A 25,890-nucleotide genomic window follows, 5' to 3' on the forward strand; every position below is an offset into this window, starting at 1 on the left:
GACGCTGAGCATTGTCAAACCCACCACCAACAGAACTGACAAAGCTGAGAGGAGTAACTCATTTCCTAACTTTGTTGCAGCAATCTTAAAATGTTAGTTAATTGTACCAATGTTAATAATGTTAACACCAAAAAAAAAAAAAGACAAATTACAATCTTTTTAATCTGCAGAGCAGGTAGGAAAGTCCCACGCAGAGTTATAGGGAATGCGGGCAGGTCAGTGTCTTGCCCAGCCGCCTGTCAGAATTCTCCTCCTCCCGCCAGAGAAACATGGTCATGGTAAAAATACTGTCTGAGCACCAAAACACTCTGCCAGGCATTGGCCACCACTCTGCCTGTGCCTGTCTCCCACCGTTTCAGTAATCAGCTTTGTGATTGTGATTGTGATTCACCTATCTGGGTTTTAATTTTACTCTATAATCAGGACTACACTGCATTCTCACCAGGTTCAGAACACTGGCGTGGTGTGCCATGTGCTTAGACAATTCCCTCAAATTAACTTTCCAGTCAAAAAGAAAAAAAAAAAAACTTACTGGTTAATAAGATACAGCCCAGTTCTTTGATTAGAATTTATGATCCTCACCATTTAATTAACATATGTAAATATTTTTTTAAATAACATTTTATAATCTCAATAAGACACTTCAGCGCATGAATTACGGTGCATTAATTCATGCCTAGTTGCACTGACAGTACTTGGCCTTCTGCCTTGCTCCTGACAATACAGTCGGCATGAATTAAGGCACCATATTTCACACCTTCATATTTCCTAAGGTTTAGAAACCGATAAAAATAGCCAAGAGTGGGTATTTGTGCCCATGCAGAACAGTCTGTGATTCACTTTGCTGCAAGTCGTAGATTTGTTTTCAGTGCCAAGAGTACTAGGACTTGCAGGTATGGAAAAATGACCTTGCTTTTGATAATAATAATTATAACTAAGCTGAAGTCACTCCAGTTAGCTTTATACTGGGTGGCTTGGTACTAGCGGACAGAGTAACTCCACGAACACTGTTCTGTGCATAAGCTCACTACCTGGGACGGAGCTGGCTGGTCAGGCTCTGCGGCTAGTTCTGGTTCCTTCCTTCTCAGCAGTGGTGCTTGTGTGAGCTACGGTAAAGCTGGTCTTGCTTACGCCTCTGTCATCTCCAAGTCGTCGAACAGATGTCTTCAGAAGTGTTATGCTATGATGAACAGAGATTAAAAAGAGAAACAATTTAACTTTGATGCTCTTCTCTTCTGTTTTAGTACAAGTCCCGCACATAAATATTACTTGGCTATTGATCCAGTGTCAGAATCCCTTTACTTGTCAGATACCAACACCAGAAAAGTCTACAAAGCAAAGTCTCTCATTGAAACAAAGGATCTGGCCAAAAACGCAGATGTGGTGGCAGGAACAGGAGATCAGTGCCTTCCATTTGACCAAAGTCACTGTGGAGATGGCGGAAAGGCATCCGAGGCCTCTCTCAACAGTCCAAGAGGTAAGAAAAGAGCATATTCGAAGTACTTAGTGTTGGTCATCTGCCATTTCCCTCCATTATTTAGAAACTCAGTTGCAACTGGATGTACAAAAATGGGTCTGAGGTGATGATTTAACCAACTATAAGCAAGCCAAATAATTTCATAAAGCTCACTCCTGTTTTTAATACAACCATTCCTTTATGAGGGAGCAGCATGAGCAGCAGGCCCCAGCTAGCATCCTCTGAAACACTCTTTCCTTGTGTGGCAGCACTCCTCTTTTATTACCTTTCTATTGCAAGGTGGCAGCACTTAATTATATTTAACTTTTAAGCAAATAATACGGTAAGTCCATTTTTAAGATTTTATGCATTCAGGTGACTCTTGTAATGTAAATGGAGCTTACTCATACCCATTAAGTCAGAGCTGTTCAAATCAGACAGCCAGCAAAATCAAGTTTATCTGGAACTCTAATTTGTCCTTTCTCGTTAAACGCACATTACAAAATATGAACATCTCACCTACTGCACATGAAATAAGCGTTTTGTTGCAGCCTTCCTGTCAGACTACATCCCGTATTGTCACAGGCAAAATGCGTGTGAAGCCTTGAATCCCCACCAGTGCCACAATTAATCCCCTTGCGGTGCGCCTTCAAACTGTGATAAAGTCTCTGGATTTGGTGCTCTAAAGCGGCTGATTACCCTCAACTCCCACTGAATCCCCGGAACAAAGGGTGCTCAGCAGCTCCCCCGGCAGAGCCCTGAGTGGGCTTTTAGCGTGCTTCCCCCATAGCACACCGCTCCCTCCTAATGACTAGCTCTAAGGAAGGGGTTTCATTATTTTTCATGAGCTAATAAAGGAAGGCTGTATATCAGTAGGAAATTAGAATGTATATCCAGGTAGAAATGTCTCTAAGACAAGCAAATAATGCTGGTTTAAGGCTTAGCAAGAGACACGTTGTAATTATAGAGTGACTTTAACATGTCTTTAATGATAGAAGGTAAGTGTGAGGTAAGTACAAATAAATGTTAATCTTCAGGCAGCTAATTAATGCAATGAATCAATTCTAAAAATAGTAGAAAACAAAGGTTTTCGGATCCTTTAGCAGGAAAATGATCGATGTTTTATTGCTGATTACAATTGATTGTATCTAATTACAATACAATTAGTTGTTCTATCTTATTTTCTTATTGGGGAGATATGTTGGTGAAAATTTGTAATATGCCATTTACTTTAAAAATACCCATGCATAGCTGGCTTCCTTGACAGAAGGTTCTACTCATAAAGAAATTAAGAAGAATAAAAGTACAATTCATGAGTTCAGGGGCAGCCAGCAAATATTTAAAAATTAACTGTTAGCAGACAATGGCTTGTGTATTGGCAAATTCAGGTACTGGCTCCCAGCTCCTTTTGAGTTATGCATCTACTCTAAATTACATCAGTTTGAAATTGTCAGGTTTGTTATGTTTTGGATTTTAATCTTAAGGAACTATGGACTGCCACGTGCCCTTTTTGTACAGGGCCTAGCAAAATGCATCATGAACCTGTAGTCGCCAGCACGGTATGAACAATTAGCTGGCTGTTATGATAATGGCATATTGTAAGTGCATGTCCTTGTTTTCCTCTAAACTGTAAGAGGTTGAATAACCTCGGAAAGTAGTAGGAAGTACTTACCTGGAACTCATAAGTCTATTATTTATTAAGAAACCTAAAAATCTCACATACGCAAATACAGAGATTCTTTTGGATCACTTATTTTGCTTGTTATTGGAATAATTTTCAAGTCAGAAGATGTCACATTTCTATTGAAATAACATTCAAGCAGAATACGCAAAAATATTTTTTCTAGCAGGCAGGAAACACTGAAAAAAATTTTGGTGAGTCTGGACTCACCAACATCTTATCCACATTTTTTACAGTGCAAAAATAGATACTGTAGGTATCTGATAATGCAGATAAATACAGAGTAATTGCCTAGAGATTATTAAATATAATCATTTGCATTATGCAATGACCAGACAAGATTAGCATTTAATTTTTAAGCTGATACATAAAAACTTTTAGCTCTTTTTTTTTTTTTTCATTTGCCGCCTTATTTTTGTCCTGAGTATTCCTTTTCTTCCTGTTATAAATGAAAAATAAATTTACCTCTTACTTGGTAGAAAGGTAATGTCTGAGAAAGAACTCCATGTAGTTGGCCACCTGACTTTGATTAGTTACAGCTCAAAAGTTGCATTCTCATTTTTGCTACCGGTTGCTTGTGACTCTGAATAAGGGCTTATCTATATGACTCAGTTTATCCATTTGCAAAATTGATGAGAAATACCTACTGTGTAACGCTTGTGAAACATAATCCTGTTTGGTAACATCCTCAGAAGTATGTAAATAAGTGGAAATTCAAATACTCTTTCTTACTTACTTTTCTGAATGAAAGCTGCTTCAAATGCTGTTTTAACTTTTTTGAACTCAACAACTTTTCTGCTTCGGAGGGCATGCAGGTAGGCTTTGGGAGAGTCATTATTTAATGATTTAAGGCTTTCATCAACTTTTATTTCTCATTATCTTTATTTGGCAAGACTGCCTCTGCCTAGTCACCAGGAATTAAATGCCAGACAGGAAAACATCATGAAGTCACACTAATCAATTATGATTTGATCTGCTTTCCACAACTTTTAATTTGTAGGTAACAAACACGTGTAGCTTTTTTCAGTCTGTTCCCGTTTCTCTGTGAAGGACTAGAGATGAGGCTTAGTGAACATTAATCTTGCACTATTGTACGTTGAGTTGACTTTGAAAGATGCTTTTAAACATGCATGGGTGATGTAGTTGAAATTTAAACTTCAATATATTATTTTTACTGCAACTTTCTTTAATTCTGTAGAGATCTCAGACTAATGAGTCATGTAATAGATGACCAAGCACTTAAGCAGAATGTGAAATGATACAAGGTGGGGACATAAAATAAGATCTGTGACAAGCTGAACACATTTATTACACAAGAAGATATTGAAAATGAAGAAGTAACTCCGCAAGATATTAATCATTGACTGAATTCCAATCAGTTGAACTTTACCAAGTAACAGATTTTAATTTTGGGGTGGGGAATTCTGTTTGGTGGGTTTGGGGATTTTTTGATAAAAAGTATTTATGGCACATTTAGTCACCAACACTATCATTTGAAGAGCCTGGGTTAGTATTTACAATAAGGCACTAAGGTATTGTGTTCTAATTTTAACTAGATTAGTCATTGAGTATTGTAGCAGTAAGAAGCACTAAAATTAATAGAAATACCTGGGAGTTGTTCTACTTAGCACTGCAAAGCCAATGCCTGGATCGAAGGCATTAAACACTTACCTATCCTGCCCTTCTGAAATCAGTGGGCTTTAGACATGTAAATAGATTTGACTTTCCAAGCTTAATTGACAGAGGCAGTGAGAGGCCGAAACAATCAAGTTACCACATTTTTGCTGAGCTACAGCATCTCCCAGTCAGTATGCTAAGAAAAGTGTCTTCGCTTAACATCTGATTTCAATTACCTTCTATTTGTGACCACCTCAGAGCATTCACAGGACAGCTGTGGTGGAAACACAAGCTAAGTAGCTTTTGTGAAAACAGTAAGTCCCTCCAATGATTGAGCCTTAAGCCTCAGAAGTGATTTACAACATTTGGAAGGCTAAGCACTAAATCCAAAGATTTAAGCATCTGAGGTCCTGCAGTGTCTTCTTTTTGACTCCGGGGTTCAGGCCAGACTCTAGAACTAGAAGATAGATGCACACTGTCTGTGCATGCTACGTATATACAATCAGTGCCTCAAGAAATTAAAAACTGCACGCTACAGAGTACTTGAATGCAGTGCACTGACCTCACTACAAATGCAGTGACCTCAAAGTAAGCACCAGGGAAATGTAGAAGGTTGAAGTAAGTTCTAAATCCCATGCATAAAAATACCTTATACACAGCTGTAGCAAAGAACCTTTTTCACTCAGACCCATGGCCATGAACTAGCAACACAAATGAAAGCTTAAATTAAAAATCAGTTCTGCAGTGTAGTTTTATTCATTTTGCTTGGAATTACTTTACCAAGGAAATACTAGTAAAAAAAAAAAAAAAATTGTGGTTTTGAAAATGTGTTTGCCCCAGTAGCTTGCATCCTGAAATAATCAGTCTTGTTGCTCACCATCTGCAGCAGTACTTTCTAAAGTAAATAAAGCTGTAGGAACAACTGCTCAGATTAAACCTTTACATTTGTCAAATGACAGTAGCCCATTTAGGGCCTGCTCCTGCTCAGCTAAAAGATTCCTGTTACCTTCAGTAGGATGCAGACCCAATTCCTAATGCAGCCTTTTGTGAAAACAAGACCCCCTTGTCACAGGTTATGATCAATACTATTTATTCAGCAATCTTTGCTATTCCATAAATTCCTAAGACCTTTTCAATGCTTCCATACAATTCAAAATAGAAAGCAGAATGGGGTGAGATGTTTCATTAGCAACTTATAAAGTAAGAAGTAGACAAACCAAGGTGATTCGCAGCCTCGAATCATTGTCGTGTATGCATCACGAAACCAGCAAAAAATCATCTCATGCCATTATTGATTCAGGAAATTTTATTCATTACTTTTCTTTTCAGTAGCCTTAGCTACCTATGATTTCAGAAGTCTGGGAATCTTGTAGAACATTTAAGGTAAACTTTTTGGACAGCAAATTTTCCTAAATTTTATCCAACCTTCATCTGAATGCATGTTATTCACTTTTCTGCTAAGCATTGTTAGCAGTAAGTATGGCCCCAGTCATCATGTCTCAGACTAGAAGCAGGACATTTTCGTTTACAGTCAGTAGTTAAAAATGCTTTTTTCTCCAACTCTGCTGTTATACATCTAAAGAGGACAACACTCAACTGCAAGTACTGAAGTCATGTTCCAGCTGACAAAGAACCGCTGAATATTTTGCTGCTAGTACTGAGACAGTAATGAAGTAAAGATGACAAAGATCACAAAGCAACAGACTGCAAATCACTTGAATCATATTTTGAGTGGTGTATTATGGTAACCTATAAATAACTAATTGCATAAAATTGCTTTAGTAGTTGCTAGATGGCAGCTTTAATTAAAAGCACCGGAGACATTTAGAAGTTTAGAAATGGATGGCATGTAATTTGCCCTTTTACCAACCATAAAATGGTAATTAACCAATTTGATTCACTTCTTCCTATTAAAAGTTTTATGAGAATCGCAAGTTCCTTCTCAATACAGTTTTTCTACAGCAGAAGGTGGCATTCTCTTTTATCAGTCCTCACCAGTAGTTTCAGATGTTCTTTTACAAATTCTTCAGAAGTTTAATTAGAAGTTTTCAATGTAAAATGCTCACTTGCAAAGTTTTTAGCTGAGTAGAAGGTGTAAAGCAGAATTTCCAGAAGTGAGCAACACAGTTCTAGGTGCTGTTTATTGATGTGTTCAAAAAGGGTTAGTTCCCAAAAAGTCCCTTAGAACACAAGTGCAGGCTGGGGTGGGGGGGAACAACAAAATATCTTAATGGGGAATTTACTGTATTACTTTTAATCCATATTGTTAGCACTATAAGCTTATTGAAATGCCAAAACTTCTAGACTGAAAGATCGTATGTATAATAATCATATGTATTTTGAATTTATACCTATAAGAACTACACACAAAAGGGATCTGTTTGCTTTCAAAGTGTTATTTGAATTTGTAATCATGTATGTATGTGCACTAAGGCAGATCTGTCAAGGGACATAAACGTTTAAGCGAAACCACTCCCGAGACCATGTAACAGGAGGGGTTGTACTCAGCCTTCTGTGTTTATCATGGTTGTACTCAGCTCATCTACTAAGTACTATTTTGTGCAGAAAACAGTTATGAAGAACAAAACTTTTTCTGCAGAGTCTTTGTAGTGATGATACTTAGCAGCCATGTGTGATTGCACTACCAGCAGTTCGTTTTTAATGTTAGTTAACAGAATTTAAATGGTACTGATTAAAAGACCTCTAAATGTTATAAATATTGTTCCGAGATACCTGCACATAAATCTACTAGAGATAGATGTTCATAAGAGCTACTGTTTTACATTCAGGTACAAAATTGAGTCCTATGTAAGATCCCAGTCCCAGTGACTAAACGTGACTAAAACCAGTCTTTCGGTACAAGCATGTTACTCAGAGAAACAGATTGTGCTCAGCCCTGAGTCACAGAACAAGACTAAATCCTTGCAAAAGTTTATTTTATCCTTATTCAGGCATCAGTGTTTAATGAGGAATCTCATATCTAAGTGAGGTAAGTCTGTCACTTGTGCAATAGGTCACATTTGTGCCCAAAACCAGCATCAGTTGGGCATAAAGTTCAGTGCTACAGTTCCTTACAAAAACAGAATCAGACTGAGAGCCTAACACAAACTACATCTCATTCTCTATGCAAAGAAAAGTTACCTAAAAATGACCTTTTTTTGATTCACTCATGGAGCGAGCAGTGTTCCTACTTGCACTCAGTGCAGTTCATTACACTCAGCATGTGCGTGTTTCCTCTCCGAGTTCCTCAGTGATTAAACCACAATTGAAGTGCTGCATGTGATTTGATTCTGCATTACACTGTACGTCAGAAAAAGATTAAAAATAAGCTCTTAGAGTACAGATTAGGTGAAGCATCATGCAAGATGTGACAGGAGCGTTAATGAATCCAACTCTAATAATGAATAAAATGGGACAGTTTAGCCACAAATCTGTATTTTGTTTTCCAGTGTATGTCTTATATAGGTGTATTTGTCAACAAGACTTAAATGCATAAGTAATTTTTTCAAATGGGTAAAGTCATGTGGTTTTAGTATACAGAGTAAGCACTGGAAGCAGTAGTTCGTTGTTGAACATATATGCACTGATACTTGAAAAAACGGGCTTATTAGGAAGTACCAGGAATTTATTATCTTTAGTACAAGTACTGAAGACATGGGCTTGTTTATGCCATCACACTGGCATATCTGCTTCCCTTGCAGATAGATTGCCTTTCTGCAATGGCTGGAAAGCAAAATGTACACAATGTTAAAGGATCTTTGGTTTTCTTATATAGTCTGTGTTTGAAATCCATCCAGCAACACAGCTGAGCAGCTTTATTTCATTGCAGCATAATTTTTGAGTTTTATATAATGGATGGTTTGCAGCCAACACAGCCATCTGTTCCGAGGGAAATTGCGTAAAACAGAAGATGCACTTGCCCTAGCAATAGATCCTGGCCCTGTGTTTTCCGTGGCATGGATCTGCTCCCGGGCTGCGCTGCCCAGGTGAGAAGCCCAGCTCCTTGCTTCCCATGCAGCACCACCCCCTGCAAAGGCAGAGACACAGCGCAAGTGCTGTACTTCCCACCCGCATCAGCTTTCTCATTTGAGCCTGTGAACCACACTGGAAAGCAAATGAAATCCCATCTAATATTGCTCCACGATGCAATATCGGTAAGGTTAAAAACACTCCCAACGATCATAGCTGCATGCACACCACAACAGTCACATACGGTGTTCCTTGCTCCTCACACCTTCCCTGCCACAGCAGCACGGCATGGCTTTTTCTTCTCAAAGGGAGTCTTGAAGAGACTCTCAAGAAAGTAGCAGGAGGCTGGGACCAAGGAGACTTTTGTCTCCAACCTTCACACATTCCTGAAGAAAAAACCCTAGAACAATTTCCTAGCAGTTTTTTCCATTTACTAATAATCCCTTAGAATCCCTGTACAGCATAAAGCTGATGAGAGCAGGACAGAGCCCAGGCAGGACGGGAACCACTGGGCATCCCAGGGGAGCAGCGGAGGTTCCTCAGAGCCTGGCTCCACCTGCTCTGCGGTAGCAGAGTCACAGCCCTTCTCATTTTCTGAAGAGAAAATGTTTTCATGTACAAACTAAACTGCAGATCATGGCTTGGGCCTTTGGGAACCATTGTCATGAAAGCCTCTGCAGAATTCCAGCTGCACCACAGAAGGTGCAGTCCTTTCAGCATGGTTTGCTCTGTTGCCTTCCGCCGTGGGCATCCCCTCAGAATAACGTTCGGAAAAACCTCCTCAGATTTGTATATTAATTGTTGATATGGTCATTAATAGCCAGGCTGGATTTCTTTTTGCTTCAGTTGGGGTTTTAGGGTGGATGTTTTAGCAGCTCAGTTGTATCAAAGGAGACTTTGCAGTTTGCTTTGCAGGCCCAGCCTTTGTTTCTGAAGAGGCGTCCGGCCCTCGGCTCCAGCCCTGCAGCACCCCTAATTCCATGTGCCTTTTGTGTGCGCAGGTCTCTTCCGTGCACAGTCTCTTTAGCATGCACGAGGGACAGACAGGGGTTCCATCCCTTCCCAGAAACTGGAACACACAGGTCACCACCACAACAAATTCTTTTGTGTCTCAGATGCACTCTTTACCTCAGCTCACCTTCCAACCTTCAGCATTTCAGATTTATAATTGGGCTTCTCAGAAGCCGACAACAACCGTGAGCTTGCCAGTTGTTCTGTAGTTTCTGAAAGTACCAGTACTCTTTAATTAAAGAGTAAAGATCCTCTGAGGAAGCCAGTACCAAGGAGGCATGATCTGTGAGCTCACAGGCCAGCAGGGAGCCAGGCCCTAAGATGGCTGCTCTTCCTTCAGCCTTTGTATAACCTCTCCAATTTCCCCTCAGCTGACCCATCCAGCCCCCCCAGGTGATTTCAGTCCCACAGGTGACACCTGTCCTGGAGAACTGGACATTTCAGTGATGGCGGTTTCATATAACAAAGTGATGTAGTCTAACTCGGTACCTTATGGCACTTCAGCAGTCTGTGGGTGTTTTTTGTCCCGGATGGAGAAGGTGACAGGATCACGAGTATCCCTCTTCTAGCAGCAGTTCACAGCCAGATGAATACACTGAAGTGACAATTTAAGGAATTAATTTCAACTACAACCACTGTGCTGATAGATACCCTGAAAGCTGGATGCAGTAGGAGCACTAGACACTAAAGTTGGCTGCTATGGCCTTTGGGTGTTTTTTTGTGATGATACCCTCAGACCTTTGCAAGGTGCCCAAATGTCACCTGTTGTGAAGAGGCACCTCTGGATAGGAATTGGGAGGTGGGAACATGGGGGAGGTGATGGCAGGGTGTCCCCGAAAGCTCGTCCCCCTGGGAGGCCTCCACAGCCTCCCTCAGTGCTTCCCTCTCAGCCGGAGTAAGGGATGGATGGAAACCCTCTGGTGGAGGTCAGCCTGCTCTGGCAGAAGGGAGACCCGAGCCCTCGCTGACCTCCTGGCCGTGACAGAAGAACTGGTGTGGACATTATGCCTGCTTTCTGTTAGAAAAGAAGGGGTCACGGGCAGTTAGTCTTGGGACCCACCCTGCCACTGGGTGTTAACACTGTAAGAGAAAGAGTGTTACACTCAAATGTGCATGTAACAAACTCAATCCCCATTTCCTGGCATTTCCAACTGCCAGGTACAGATTTAGTCTGGGGCCTGGGGAGACTGTCCCCTCTTCTCCGAGCCCCATGGGAGATGCAAGTTCCCCATCAGAGCTGCCAGGTCCTGCCCCTGCCCCCTAGACTGCTTACCCTTCCTTTCCCCCAGCTACAACTGCTCCTCTATATTTAAAGAAATGAAATTAAGTATAAACAAATGGGGCTGGGAGGTGAGGGAATTCAGTTTGGGGTTGTTTTTTCCTTTTTTAATGGAGTGCGGAATTGCTGTGTGAGATCCTAAACTGGCGTGCAGACAAGTGTTTTGTAAACTCAGAATGCACGCAGCCTTTGGTTGTGCTAAATGCAGGGGACAAAAATCAAGAACCATATAAGCCACTGTCCAAACCATCTGTTCAAGTCCTCTGCCTTTCATTTCTGTGTAGCAGAACATAAATTCATTATTAAAATAGCTTGGCTGTGCACAGCAGCTACTATAATTGCAAAGTTATGCAACTTTAAATGGGAAATTATAAAGTAGTTTAAAGCAAGAAATTGAGCGGTTTTGGAGGAAAGGATTTCACAAACCTAACATGAATAGAAGTGCTTTTCTAGCTATATTTTCAACATTTCATGGGGAAAAGATCTTGCTTACAGTTCATGCAATATAGAAAAGTCTAACAAATTGAATGCAGGAAGAATTGGGGAGAACGTTTTCAACAGACAGACCGGGGCTGGGGATGAGTTGTGACATGGCTTTACCACACTGCTGGTGGGACACAGCAAGCCCTCTGCCCCTCAGTTTCCCCACTGAAATACAGACGACTGACCTTTCCGTTGCATAGCCCTCGCATTTATTTCATGGTCCATCTCTCCTGTGCAGTGCGGTGGTGCTAGGGCTGTTGCAGATCCAGAAGTGGGAGAACTGCACTAGCTTCTGCTGAAGCCCACTGTTGTCATGAGGCTGGTTCCAGTACCTGACTGTCATCTTGGCCACTGCAATATATTCTGCAGCACAGATATTCCTTCTACCTGCTAAGCAGAGCCTGGTTTGCGCCACTTGTATGTATAGCCCATATAATGACAAAAGTCTCTCTCGCTTTGTGTGAGTGCTTCTTCCTTGCTCAGACACTCTGATCATTCAGACAGAACAGTAATTAAAAAAAAAAATGCCTAATTGCCTCTGCATGAGAATTAATAAAGTGAAAATGAAGAAAAATCAACTGTAAGATAAGTTTTTAGAAAAGCTAGTCTTGTCCCATTTTGTGATGGACATGAAGTAAAGTTATTGAAGAGTATAATTCTATGTATATAGAATTACATTACAAGCAAAGCCTCTGCTGTTTTGTTCTGTTTCTTCCTCATATCTTCCCTCTTTTTCTGTAAGTCAAAGACAGTCTGATATATGGGTACGATCTTTCCATATACAGTTTGTATAAGCCTCAAATAAGTAACAGGTAGAAAAAAGAAGTCATACTTTTTTTTAATCAGCAGGTTTTCAGAGTCTAAGAGGAGAGGAAACATTTTAAGCTCATACTTTTTAATCTAGATAATGTCAGTACTAACACTCTTTTACCCTTTCCCTTCGTCCAGGTATCACTGTAGATAAGCATGGATTTATTTACTTCGTTGACGGTACCATGATTCGGAAAATTGATGACAACGGTGTGATCACAACAATAATAGGTTCGAACGGCCTCACATCAACCCAGCCATTGAGCTGTGACTCTGGAATGGACATCACTCAGGTAGACACCTGGTTTTCATGTGTTGTCACTTTTCTACACATTGTGAAGACAGATAACTTAGTTTCTTGTACAAGGATTGTATGTCAGAATATGCTGGATGAATCAGATAATTCTGGACTGTACAGTAAGGAGTGGATCATCCATTCACATGATTATTTTAAGGCTCACCGTATAAATGCAGAGCTATACACTTGATTTTTTTCTTTTCCAGGAGATGGCATATGAATGTGTAGAGGGGCTTATATAAAGAATACATAATGCTTTATAAAGTTGCTTGCTAGTCTGAGGTATATCGTCCAAGGAATTTATCAGAAGTTTAGAGTGCTTTTCTTTAGTCCAGCATTCAGGCTGATTTGCTTGAACTGCTAAATGGAAAAAAATATATATTCTGTTTACATCTAAGTCTGTTCTAAATCATGGAGGAGCATTACAGTAAGTAAGTACACAACAGTAATATTGTAGTGAAGCTACTGCATTTCAATACATTTCTCAAAGTGCTTTTCAGTTCTTATTTCAAGAGCAGTGTAAAAGAAATAGGACTAAAAGACACTTATTGCATCTCTAGTTTATGCTAAAAAAGTTACATAGATAAACACAAAGGAACATAAATGGTACTCTTGACTAGTCAGTGACTCACACTTACAGATAGACCAAGGAAGGTCTATGTATATACTATCCAAGGAATAAATACTTGAATTAATCAGCTTCAAAATGGGGGAAAAGCTGTACTTGGAAAAATCTTGAGGGATTCCAGTAACGTACTAAAGTTATATTATGGAATGTGTAAGCTGATAACCAGGATCTGGTTAATTTTGCATTTCATTTTCTCCTTGCCCTTTCCTCAGTCCTTCACAATTGGAAAGTCACAGTTAAAATACACTGCATACCAATGGTAAGAGCTTGTTCCTCGTTTCTAAGGAGACTTTAGTTATAGTAGGTGACTGTGATCGTGTATTCGCATATGTGAAGAATATGGGGTCAATGTTTTGGACAGTCCTTACCAAATTTCACAGGGACAAACAATGGAATATAATGCTGCTGTTGCAGAAGCACTTGGGGTTTTTATTACTAGAGCTAAACCAGAAAAATGTGTCTGTGTTCCATTTCACTGCACCCTAAGTATTTGCAAATGTGGGGAGGGGAACCTCAGCTTCCCTGTTCCCAGTTCTGGGATAGACAAGCCTTTGTGGTCTCTCTGGTCCAGTAGGCACATAATTATTCCATGTAAAGCAGGACAGGGTCAGCAGGCTTAGTTGTGCTAAACCCAAGCTTGAACTAGACTAGTAATTGTCTTAAGATCATATGGCTTCTGGGCACCTTGGCTTCTGCTCTGGCACCTCTTCTTGTAGGACACAGTCCTGCAGAGGATGAGCAGGAACCCACTACAGCAAGCAGTGCTCCTGTGCTGGAGGCACTGCCTCTCCGCTGCATTGCTACCTACCAGCTGGCAGGAGCCATGCTTCATGGAACTTAAAGCTGCCTGAAGCACATTTGCTTGCTTCTTGGATACATGTAACGACCGCCTGCGGCATCAATAACCCGAGTAGAGATCTCTGAGGTGCGGGGAATGGTGCCAGGTGCAACGTCTGCTCCCTGCCTTCTCCTTGTGATCTGCTTCTCAGCCTGTACGAACAATTGCTTTACTGGCCATATAATGTGGGGCTGTGTATTTATGTTCAACTTTTTGCTCATTTTGCTCAGTTACAAAATATCTCACTAAATCTGAAATGGTGAGTTTTGATGGGTTTCAATTCCTTTTAAAAAATGCAAATACCCTTTAGCAAATAAGTTGCAGCAGGGAGTCTGGCAAATGCAGAAATAAAATTATTTTATTTTTAAATTCAAATGAAACTTAAAAGGTAAAATCTTGGGGCTGAAATAAAATATGCCAAATTTGTAAGTAGGTTTAAATAGCCCTAAAATCCTGGGGTTTGATAGGTTGGCTACTTGCCAGAAACAGGTTTAGTTTATCTTACTCTACAACACAGTTCCAATGCAATGGAGAAAGGGCTTCTGAAAAATCACAGAAAAAAAAAGCATGTCATAGAGCAATACGAAGAAGAATTTGCTCTCAGGACATTAGCACTCAGCTCAGGTAGGACCTTCTTTTCATTGAAGCAGAAATAAACTTTTTTTTCCCATGAACAATCCACGTTCTTCCATGCTGCAGCATCTACAGGACACTATTGCTGCACATTTCTCAAAATTTTTGCAAATGTTTCAGCATTCTGGGAAATCAAGATATGTTCTTACCACATAGATTGAGGTGATCTTCACATAAATTGCAAATGCGTGCCCATAAATATTCTAAACAACATAATAAATCATGACGTTTTAAATCATGACACATTAAAGTGTCCCTAAAAAGTGACCAGTCTCATTTTCTAAGTCTAAGAATATAGTAATATATTAGTCTAAGAATATATAGTCTAAGAATACAGTAATATTTACTGTATAGTTTTCTGTCACTGATAGGTGAAGTCATATTGTTGACAATCATCTGCAGTACAGATGTACATACAGATTTTGGAACCGTTTCTTATTTGGAGGATTTGGTTTGTGGGGGTTTAAGTGAATCTACATATTGAAATTTTTTACAAAATCCATACTTTTGAGGTTTTCCACATATGCAGTAAAACACAGACACAAAATAAATGCCGAGAATGCATGTTCTGAAAAGTAACTGTATCAAATTTGCTCAGTAGTCTTCTTCCAAAATATCCAGAAAACTCTGTGAAATAATCACATCCCTTTGAAGTCAGCCATGTTAATCTGAATTATATCAACGAAAATAAGGGCATGATATTTTCACTTAGTCAGAAACAATTGTATAACCCTGCAAGACTGCTGGGTTTATTCCAGAATGGCATAAACATAAATGAAAAATGAATTTGGCCCATCTCCACTTAAATTGTTTTTTGGCTAAATTACAAATGGCATTTACATCAAGAGAATGTGGGTTGCTCACAAATTGTGTGTTTAGAGGGACTTATAAAGTAGGTTAATAAAATCAATTCTGAAAGCTAAATTTGTTCTGACAATAAAATCAACTACTTGCTCAAAATCAATATTTCTTGATTTACCAAAGTACAAAAACTCTTGAAGTAAACACATAGAATAACTGCCCATTGCGAAAACTACCGTAAATGACAAGCTTTCATTTTTTAAGGCATTCACTTTAATAAATGAGTTGATTATGAAAGGGTTTAATCATTTATTCCAATATCAGTTTTGATAGAAACACTTCTTGTTAATCATTCTGTGTTTGTTATTCACCACCTTCTCATACTTAAGCATAGTATTCTGCATTCATAACAGGGGGAGGGAAGGACAGCTGGGGTTGAAAATATTATATGTTGTGGCAAATAAACCACCAAGCTCTGACTAATTACTTTGATCTCATACTGCACTGTGAGGATGTTAATCTGAGTTTAGAAGGAAAAGTACATTTGGTTGAGGTGTTTGTATAGGGATGCCACAGTTCTCAGTACTATTTCAGCATGTACAAAACTAGGATGACTTTTCTTCTCAACACAGATTATTTTAGTTTTCTTGAATTTCTTAATAAGGAGCAAATCTAAAGAAAATGGCTCTTCAGAGCTAGGTTTATGAATATATATGTGTATATACTCAACGCTCACCATTGGTGCCAGGATTTTAGCAGACACCTACATTAAAATCAGTTATTCCAGTATCTTTCATTCTGATAGAGCTGGTAATATTTTTTGAAAATGCTAACTCTGAAATCGTGAATACTAGAACATGAACAAGACCTAGACTTTAAAGGCAAAACATTTTTCAAGAATATCAAAAGGTGGTGTTGGTCTTCATTTGCTCTGTGATTTTTAATATTCACCTCACTAATCTACAGCACCCAGAATCAGAATGCCGGACTTTTCAGATGAGTGCCCCTGCTGCTCGGTCCTTGGCTTCTTCAAGGTCTGGCTGCCATTTTTCATTTCTTCTTTGGAAGCTGTTTTGTTGTAGGTTAATTAAATGAATAATAAACCCATGTTGTACCTTATACTTTTGCATCTAAGCTGGAGGCCCCATGCAACAAGCTGGCTGATCTCCCAGCTGTACGGTCTGCTAAATATCTCCTTCTGTCAAACTGAAGCCCAGCTGAAGAGAACAGAGTTACCTGCTATGTCTCCTACCTTCCCCATACCCTTTGGATAGGAAGACTGTTGTAGGTACTCTAAATCAGGGACATAAGCTTTGGTCTAAAATACTTTACTGACTTCTTGAATTGCTGCCCTGCTTACTGCTCTCCAAACTCACACCAGCAGTGGACTGACTTGGGGGACCACCCCGCAACAGGACCTCTAGCAGGGCCTCCTGGCCACAAGCTGCAACAGAAGTGCTAAGGGAGGAGACTGGGATGGAGAGTGAAAGAAGGAAAAGAGAGGGGATCATGATTCTGTTTCACTGCCTGATGAATTTGGGCTTGATCGTGGTCTAAGATCAGAGGCATCTCTAGGGTGCTCTTTTTCTCAAATGTGCACACTCTCGTAGTCTTTGCTGCATCCATAGGGCATTTTTTAGCCTGGTTATTGATAGCAAATGAGAGCACATTATGTGAACATGTCTGTCTGTCTGTCGGTATCCTTTTCCTTGCAGTAAATCAAAATCTTGGGCCAATTTCAAACAAAGTTGTAGAGGAACACTGGCCTTCACAGCAATTAAATTCCTACACATTCCATAAAAAATATTAATCCAGTTGGAGGAGAGAGACCTTAAGCGCCCTTCCAAAAAGAAATACTCCAACATGAGCTTTCTTTTATTAAACTCTAGAGATTCCACTCAGGATCTAATAAATGCTCCATTCACAGGAAAAGCTTCATTTGGTGCTTGGATCATATTAAATTCCCAAGTCAGTCAGCCATGAGACGGAAGTCCTTAGGAAACCAGACTTCATTAGATCCAGTGTTCATAGAAGTTATATGGACGTTGTGGGAGGTTTTGTGTGAAAGTAAAACCACTTAGCTCAGCTTGAGTGATAAGCTTCACTTCTCTTCTGCCTCCATTGCTGTGGTGAAAGCTGAAGAGAGAATTAGCAGATGTTTCTACCATCTTGCAATTTCATCCTGTATCTTTCCTCCCATGAGAAATATGTGGGCTGAATTTCCACCACTGTGAACCTCAAGTCATTTATATCTGTGCGAGTGGTAGCAGTTAGTATTTGAGAACTGTTTAAACCAATCTCGAGCACAGTCCCTGTGAATATAGAGACCAAACATTTGCCAGGCAACAGAAAATGAATCCCGAGAGCTTTCTCTTAGCCTGTAACCATGGCCTTGTTCTTGTGCTGATGTCAGTCCCACTAGGCACGAGTCTGTGCCAAAGCAATAGCTCCAGCCTGATTGATGGTGTTAATAACTGTCACTGCTGTGTTCCAAAATGAAAGGTCTGGTTTGAAGACTTTTTCTTGACATTTGCACTTCATCAGCCTTTGTTCAGCAGTTCTCCACGTGAGGGAACCATCTATATTGTGTTGCTTCACATAAACTTCAGTGACACTGCAAAATGTTTTGCTGCCTTATAAAAATGTGACAGTGTTACTTGCGTAGGCAATTTGCTTGCATAGGTCATATTAAAAGGCAGATTTCTAGAACAGGGTTTAAAGGCGACCCACACATGGCAAGAGTGCCGTGTCCTGGACAGCCTACTTTGAATCATGGAGGAGAGGGGAGAGAGTAGTAAGTACTGCTGTTGATGAGTTACTTGAAACAGTGAAGTGAGAGACAGAATGCTGGAAAGCGGGAGTAAAGATGAGCAGAATTGCTTGAAAATTTGGTATATATCTCAAAAATGCAAACGCTGACATTGCTCCCGCAGTCACAAGTGCTGCAGGCGCTCCCCACCAGGGTCTGCACAGGCACAGTATGCTTCAGTGGCATTGTGGAAGCCTTTTGAGCAGAACAAAAAGCTCGCAGGACATGGTGACCTCACTTGAAAGCAGCGATGAGGGTCGGCTCATCGGAGCAAGCACGGCCTGAACAGAACTTTCACTGGGTACATTTGGAGGCAGGAAAGGAAAATGTGAAAGACAAAAATATGATCTGATGAATGGGTGAGAAACATGGGGAGCAAGCCGCCAGCATAAAACCCAAATTGATTCTAGGGTGAAGTACTTTTAAGTTGAGAGTAGGGTCTCACAAAGCAACTGCAGGATTGTGTGGAGCCAATTAATTAATTAGTATTGCAGGTCAGAGGAAGACACACTATCCCTTTAGGTGTTTCTCTACATACTCGACAGTATATACTGCATTCTCGTAAAAGCAGAAAGCACAAAACGCTTTCTTATTGGCTTTTTTTAACACTAGATGCATAATATTCTAATTATTAGAGCTGTATGCCATCAAAAAGCAACAATTTTGTTTTCACTGTGGCAAAGTATTGCAAAACTACCCCTGCTCTTGATTTACTTTTAGTCTTCTACCTATGTGAGGTTTTTGATACACTGTTCTAGTTATGTGTAATTAATGCATCATAAATATTCCAAATTTCAGAACTATGTTTTTCAGTGCTTCACAGAAACATACTTTATATGTATTTGTGAAATTGCTGAACAAAAAGCATGCAAAGCAGAAATGACCTTTAATTTTTATTTGTGGTCTTCCTTACAGATGACTTTCAGAGCTTTTTTTCTTTTTAGAAAAGATCTTTATTATTATATTTTCTAGTTTTTGCTGCATGAAGGAGCCCAGAAAAGCTGGGTTTTTTTCCCAGTATAAAGTCATCTTGTTCTCTGGTTCATTTTACTCTCCTGCATAATTTCATATTAGTTCTTCTCTGGCTTTGCTGCTGTACCAGAGAAGCTAACTAGAGTGGAAGTTGCAGCCCCAGCAAAATCAGCAACTGTTTTACCACTGACCTCAGTGGAACTGGGGCTTCTTGCTGGGTGCTTTTCCAAGCTTAATTGGAGGGATAGTGAGTGGTGAGTGTGTAGCAAGGAGCCAGTGTATCCTAAGACAATGTATGCGCTTCTGAAAAAAATAGACCAGAACAGGGAGTGGCCAGAGCCTTTACCAAGGCATTTTCAAACCCTTTCAAAAATGAGCCAGCCGCCCCCCAATTAATTAAATGTTTGTCTTTGTAAACCATAAGCCTATACAAAATAATTCCAGCCATAATAGCTCATGCAGGAGCAAGCGGTCACTAGTATCCATACTTTGAAGCAAAACCAAGCTGAAAGCCGTTTTAAAAGAGCATCTTCAGGTAGAAGATAAAATAATCTTTTCCCAGGGGTAGAGGAGAGGTTAAGCAGCCTCTCTTTAACAGGAACTAAGACAAAAGAGGCTCATAGGATTTGGACCTCAGGTGGAAAAAAGTACGTGAGGGCTCATGAATCACTTGTAGGTGTATAATGTGATTTTTAGAATATCAAACAGAAAGCAGGATGGTTTCATCACAGCTAATTTATATTCGAATCAAATTATTCTATCACTGAATTTGAAATATTAGTCATAGAAGCCAGATAACATGTGATGAAGTCACACTGCAATTTCTTCCTTAAAGCCAAAGTGCTCTTTATATATTGGTCACTTGCAAAACAGCAATTTATTTCAATTATCTGCCATAAAGAGTGCATTACTACTGATTAAATACTATGTATATTTTAATCGACTCATTCAGCGATTGCATCCTTTTCTTTGATTGTTGAGGCAGGGAGTGTTACACACTTGATGGTGAAGTGAAGGAGACCTGACAGACTCATGACTTTTCTCTTACTTTTTGCTATGCGGAGCCAGATTTAAATTGGCTTTTTCATCATTTGTTTTTAATGAGAAATTGCAAGAAGGAAGAAACTTCTGTAAGAATTGGATGGCAGGCAAGAAGGTAGCAGCTCAGCCCTGAGTCTAGGTGCTTTCAGGTGCACCTTCCCAACTAACAGAAACCTCCACCCTCACCAAATGCTGCCTGCATGTGCACAAAGCCCCCATACATATCCACCAGCAATTCCAACTCATCCAAGCTGCCTTGCCACTCCCAGGCTTCCTCCAGCTCACCCACCATCCTTGCATGGCTAAGAACCAAGCACTCTACACAGCTTCTCAAACACCTGGTCCTCTTTTAGCTCTCCAGAGAATGGGTTCCCAGCTGAGAAGCCTGGCTTGTTTTGAGGCTCTCCTGTCATTCTTTCCCAAGCAACCATCTTATCTGGTTGCTTCATTTTTTATTCCTTATGTGCAAGAGCCTTTGATTATCCCTCTCATTTAAATATGGTTTCAGTACAACGGGGTCTAGTTGATGAGTTATTTGTGGCAGAGGCCTTGTATCTGCTGTGCTAAATTACGCTGCTGAAAATGTTTAGCACAGCTTTGCCAGACTGGTGGGAGTCTGCAATGGGTTGAGATATATTGGTTACTACGTTTGACTTTTTTCATCTGTTGAGGAGACATAGTGGACAAAGTGTATGCATGAAGAATATACATACACATAATATATACCTATGTATGCATATACGACTATGTCTACACACCTATATGTATGTGTGGTTTGTATATATACTGCAGAGCTACCGTAAGTAATCAGATGGTGAAAGCTGATCCCTGACATCCTGCAGTCCAAGCCCCTGGAAGGTTTGCTGAGAAGAGAATGTAGATGTTGATGGGAGCATGCAGAGGCAGGCTGAGCAGACAGTGCTCCTCCTTTTCTTTTAATCCAGTTGTTCGTCTACGTCCACTAATAAGAAGGCCTGCCTGTGATTTAAGAAATAGCTGCTTTGTTGGAGGCAACTCCTACATTAGCCTTTTCTTTTTTTTTTTTTTTTTTTTGAGATTATCAGGGCTGGTACTCTGTTTATGTTGCTCTCCTCTCACCACCCAGCCCTTCACAAATCTATGGGCTAAATGACCTCCCACAGATGTAACAGGTTTTGCGTGTTATAAAGTGAATAACAATCATAATTGAGCTTTACGTGAGGCTGTCTTTACCGCCTCTATTGCAAGCCTTTCAGATTGCCCAGTGTATTCTGGTTTGGGCATTTGGAAATGTTGCATTAGGGGGAGGGAGACCAAATAGGCTGGCACAAGTCTGGAGTTTCACTACAGGGCAGGTTTGAGAGGCCAGTAGTCACCAGAGGTGGTGGTTTCTGTCCTGCAGAGATGTTGCACGCTGCTGGGATAGAAATAGTTGCATTGAATAGGTCAGAGGAAGGTTGCCCTACATCTTAGAGGAGTGAGGACTCCAGGTCCTTGGACTCCTGGTCTGTCTTCGTGACAGCACAGATCAGGGGAAGGCTTACAGAAATAAAGGCATAAAACCAGTGTAAGTGAAAAAAGTGATATAGGCGTTTAATTCTATCATCAGGTCACTGGAATTTTACATAGCTGCAAACTGCTGCATTTGAAAGCTGCAAAAGAAAGTGTGGGTATGGTTGCATGACTGAAAGCATGGCACCACAATAACTGGTGGAAGGGGGGGTCAAAAAAGCCAGCACAGAGATATTTCTGGCCTGCAAATTGCTCCAGGTGCTAAGGGGAACCTGAAAGTCTGCAGATCCTGTCAAAACAACACTGTAATAATAACAGCTTACAAAGGGCAGGACTTTGAAGCATGTCAGAAGGAGAGAACTATAGAGGGTGTTGTTCCCTTGCTGTCTGGATACTTCTCAGGTTTCAAAACTGATTATAAACAAAGACTGAAAAAGGTTTTAGTACCAAGAAGTGTTGCTTTGGAGGTATTAGTGATATCTGCAGTATTAATATTAGGACTAAATTTGCCCTGAGTTATGCTTACAAGCTGGTGAAGTCAAATGAAAGTAAGCTGTGACAACCACAGAAAGTAATGTGGCAGGAGCTGCAGCCTTGGCAATGACAGCTAAGAATGCCCGATTTCTCCTCTTCATGATACCATGTTTGCTTCGGCATCTTTACTACCCTTGTTTGTGCCAAGGGGAAAAAAAAAAAAAAAAAGAAAAGACACTGAGACACTGTGTCAGTGGAGCTAAAAAAGAAATGCAAATGTCAAGACAGAAATTGGTTGTATCCATTTGTAGCATGCCAAACAGAGGTTACATTTATAGCTGTGCGTTATGGAGTTTAGGCCACAGAGACGCAAACAGAATGATAGAGAGCACCATTTTATGCAGTGTGTTACTCTGACAATAGCACATTTACAAACAAATTAGCTAAAAATGTCTGAAGGACATTCAGCTTTTACAAACTGGGCCTCATCTCCTGCTGATAGGTTCCTTTGGGATGGGTATGGCATGCAAAATGATACACTGCCTTGGAGAATAAATTTATGAAGTTTAGCAATGTAGGTCACATTGCAGGAAAATCATAAATGTCTGAACATCGCTCAATAGCCATTCAATCAACTGCTCAAAGCAAAATGGGAAACTGAACAGTGTGTCGCTGTCTCTGGTGAGAACTGGGGAAAGTCATGATATGATGTAAAACCCTTTAGGTTCTCCATCCATATGTATTTCTTTTTTCTTCTATTTTTCTTGCCAGTTCAGAGTTATGTTTCTGTGTCTGTATCAGTAGTGACAACAAAACCAATGTGTTTTTTGCTATTGCTACCATGAACTCTAATAAGTGTTCTTGGTGGCTCATGAAAGGCATGCCAAAAATTTGGGGGATTGGGAGAGGTCAAATGGTTGAAACTTGGTATAAGTAGCCTAGTCATAAGGAACTAATTTCATTGTGAAATGATTTTTTTATGCTCCTATCCAGAAGGACTTATAACTTACGCTATTTGCTTCAGTCTTTTGGGATTTTGTTTGAAGGAATAAAGAAAAGAAGACATTTTAAAAGGACATTTCTAGATCTAGCACTGCCTAGAGATTCCTGTTGCTTTGTAGATCTAGAAATTGCTACAAGCCTGAGATCCAGAGATTTAGAACTTAAATAGAGATGTTGAGAGCCTTGCTGAAGACATCTAGCACCTTTGTAGATCTTGAGCCTTGCAGAGCTTTTCTGAGCCCTTCTAGGTCTGGAGCCTTTCTGTGCCTTTCTAGATCTAGAGCTCAGCTACTGAAAATCAAAAACTTTATTTAGCTCTCTGATTAGGAACCTGTTGGAAACATAATTTCAGGTACACTTTTTAAATCTTTGTCTCGAGCCTTTTTGGAACACAAGAAAACTAAGTGCATCTCCTTTTACATCCAGGTTGTATCCATCCCAGGCTTGACATACGTTGTTTAGTTGAGTGCTATTTCTCAAATGTTGACTGAAAAAAACTTTAGTCCTAAACTTTATCCTTGTAAGCTTTTCTCACACAGTCTGTTAATGCATATCCAAATACACATCACGGCAGTAACCAATGCCCTTAGCTGACAGGAGTTTAAAGCAGTGCCTACTTACAGTCTCAGACTAGAATCACACACTTTCCACTGCATTTTCTTGAGAGTATCTAATCAATGTAAATACTTACATAGAAAGATTGCTGCATGGAATGCAGTTGTTTGTTCTGCAAAATCCAAGTTGCCTAATTTTTTTTGTTAGGTATTTGAAGTCTAACAGCAGTATGCATTTTCTTTCAATGCAGCATGACAGCTAGTTAGATTACATTCATTTTGCGCAGTTGAAATATCTATTGTGTAAATACTTGTGAAAAATCAGTTGCAGAAAATCATGTCAAGATAACAATTAATCTTGGTGCTACTGTATGCAAAAGTAAGGACTCAAATTACTTCAGCTTCTTTTTCTGCCTAGAATTTTTTATATCCATGTGAAAAAAATATTTACAATTTAAAGATACAAATCAAACTTTTCAATGATAAGTTTGCAGACGACACCAAGTTAGGTGGGAGTGTTAATCTGCTTGAGGGTAGGAGGGCTCTTCAGAGGGATCTGGACAGGCTGGATCGACGGGCCAAGGCCAATGGTATGAGCTTCAACACAGCCAAGTGCCGCGTCCTGCTCTTGGGCCACAACAACCCCTTGCAGTGCTACAGGCTTGGGGCAGAGTGGCTGGAAAGCTGCCCGGCAGAAAAGGACCTGGGGGTGTTGATTGACAGCAGGCTGAACACAAGCCAGCAGTGTGCCCAGGTGGCCAAGAAGGCCAATGGTATCCTGGCCTGTATCAGGAATAGCGTAGCCAGAAGGGCTAGAGAAGTGATTGTCCCACTAGACTCAGCACTGGTGAGGCCACACCTTGAGTACTGTGTTCAGTTTTGGGCACCACAGTATACAAAGGACATTGAGGTGCTGGAGAGGGTCCAGAGAAGGGCAATGAAGCTGGTGAAGGGTCTTGAGAATAAGTCTTAGGAGGAGCAGCTGAGGGACCTGGGGTTGCTTAGTCTGAAGAAAAGAAGGCTGAGGGGACACCTTACTGCTCTCTGCAACTACCTGATAGGAGGTTGTAGAGAAGTGGGTGTTGGTCTCTTCTCACAAGTTACAACTAATAGGACAAGAGGAAATGGTGTCAAGTTGTGCCAGGGGAGGTTTAGGTTACACATTAGGAAAAATTTCTGCACTGAAAGGGTTATCAAAGACTGGAACAGGCTGCCTAGGGAAGTGGATGAATCGCCATCCTTGGATGTATTTAAAATTTGTCCAGATATGGTGTTCAGGGACATGGTTTAGAAATGGGCCCAGTAGAGTTAGATAACAGTTGAACTTGATGATCTCAAAGGTCTTTTCCAGCTATAATGATTCTATGATTGTTTTGTTACAGTTTAGTAAAGAATTAGTTCACTCGTACAATGGATTTAAAAAAGCTATTACTATTGAGTTGTGTATCGTTGTAGGAATTTGTCGTAGATGATGCCCTGCTATAAACATGAATTGCAGAATATTTTTTCCATTCTTCTCTCTTTCACTTGCAGAAGTTGTGTTTGTGAGTTTAATGGTGTAGCACTTAAGGGAAACCTTAAACCACAAAAGTGAATTTGCATTTTCTTGTGAAAACTCTGGAGATAGCATTTGCTCTGGTCCTTGCAGGAATGTGTTTTGCAGCCCTGATCCAGGTGAGGAGGCAGTTTTGGCTCCAGCACGCCTGACTGGTAACCTCCTGGCAACAGCTTCTTGTCCTTTGCTTCCCCCAGTCTCACTTTTTGCCCAGCCCTGTGGTCAAAGGAGCACTGCCCTGAGGAGCAGTGTTTTTGTCAGAGGTCATGATCCTGGAGAGACAGACAGTTTCCTGGGCACAGATCTGTAGAAAATTTTAATTTCAAGAATTTAATTTAAATTTTAATTTTGAGTTTGACTTAGGATTCAGGGCAGAGTCAGAGTATTTGGGTGGTATATTCACAGTGGCTGGTGTTGCTCAAGGACAGGGATTTTGCTTTCTTTGCTTTTTTCAGGTTTGGAAATTTCATTTCTATGTATCTTGTCTT

At 40.3% G+C, this 25,890-nt stretch overlaps 1 protein-coding gene across 2 annotated transcripts in view; it reads left to right on the forward strand.

The window, feature by feature from the left end:
• Positions 1-25,890, forward strand: part of TENM1 (teneurin transmembrane protein 1) — a gene marked incomplete at both ends in the record, with an annotated part of 259,760 nt that overhangs the window by 199,081 nt on the left and 34,789 nt on the right. For both annotated transcript variants that reach the window (XM_082488474.1, XM_082488475.1), the window contains 2 exons: positions 1,245-1,477; positions 12,445-12,599. In XM_082488474.1, the coding sequence (XP_082344600.1) occupies positions 1,245-1,477; positions 12,445-12,599 (388 nt within the window). The remainder of the gene's footprint in view (positions 1-1,244; positions 1,478-12,444; positions 12,600-25,890) is intronic.

The sequence above is a fragment of the Vanellus vanellus genome (genome assembly GCF_965231255.1).
Source record: "Vanellus vanellus genome assembly, chromosome: 10".
In the NCBI taxonomy this organism is placed as follows: Eukaryota; Metazoa; Chordata; class Aves; order Charadriiformes; family Charadriidae; genus Vanellus; species Vanellus vanellus.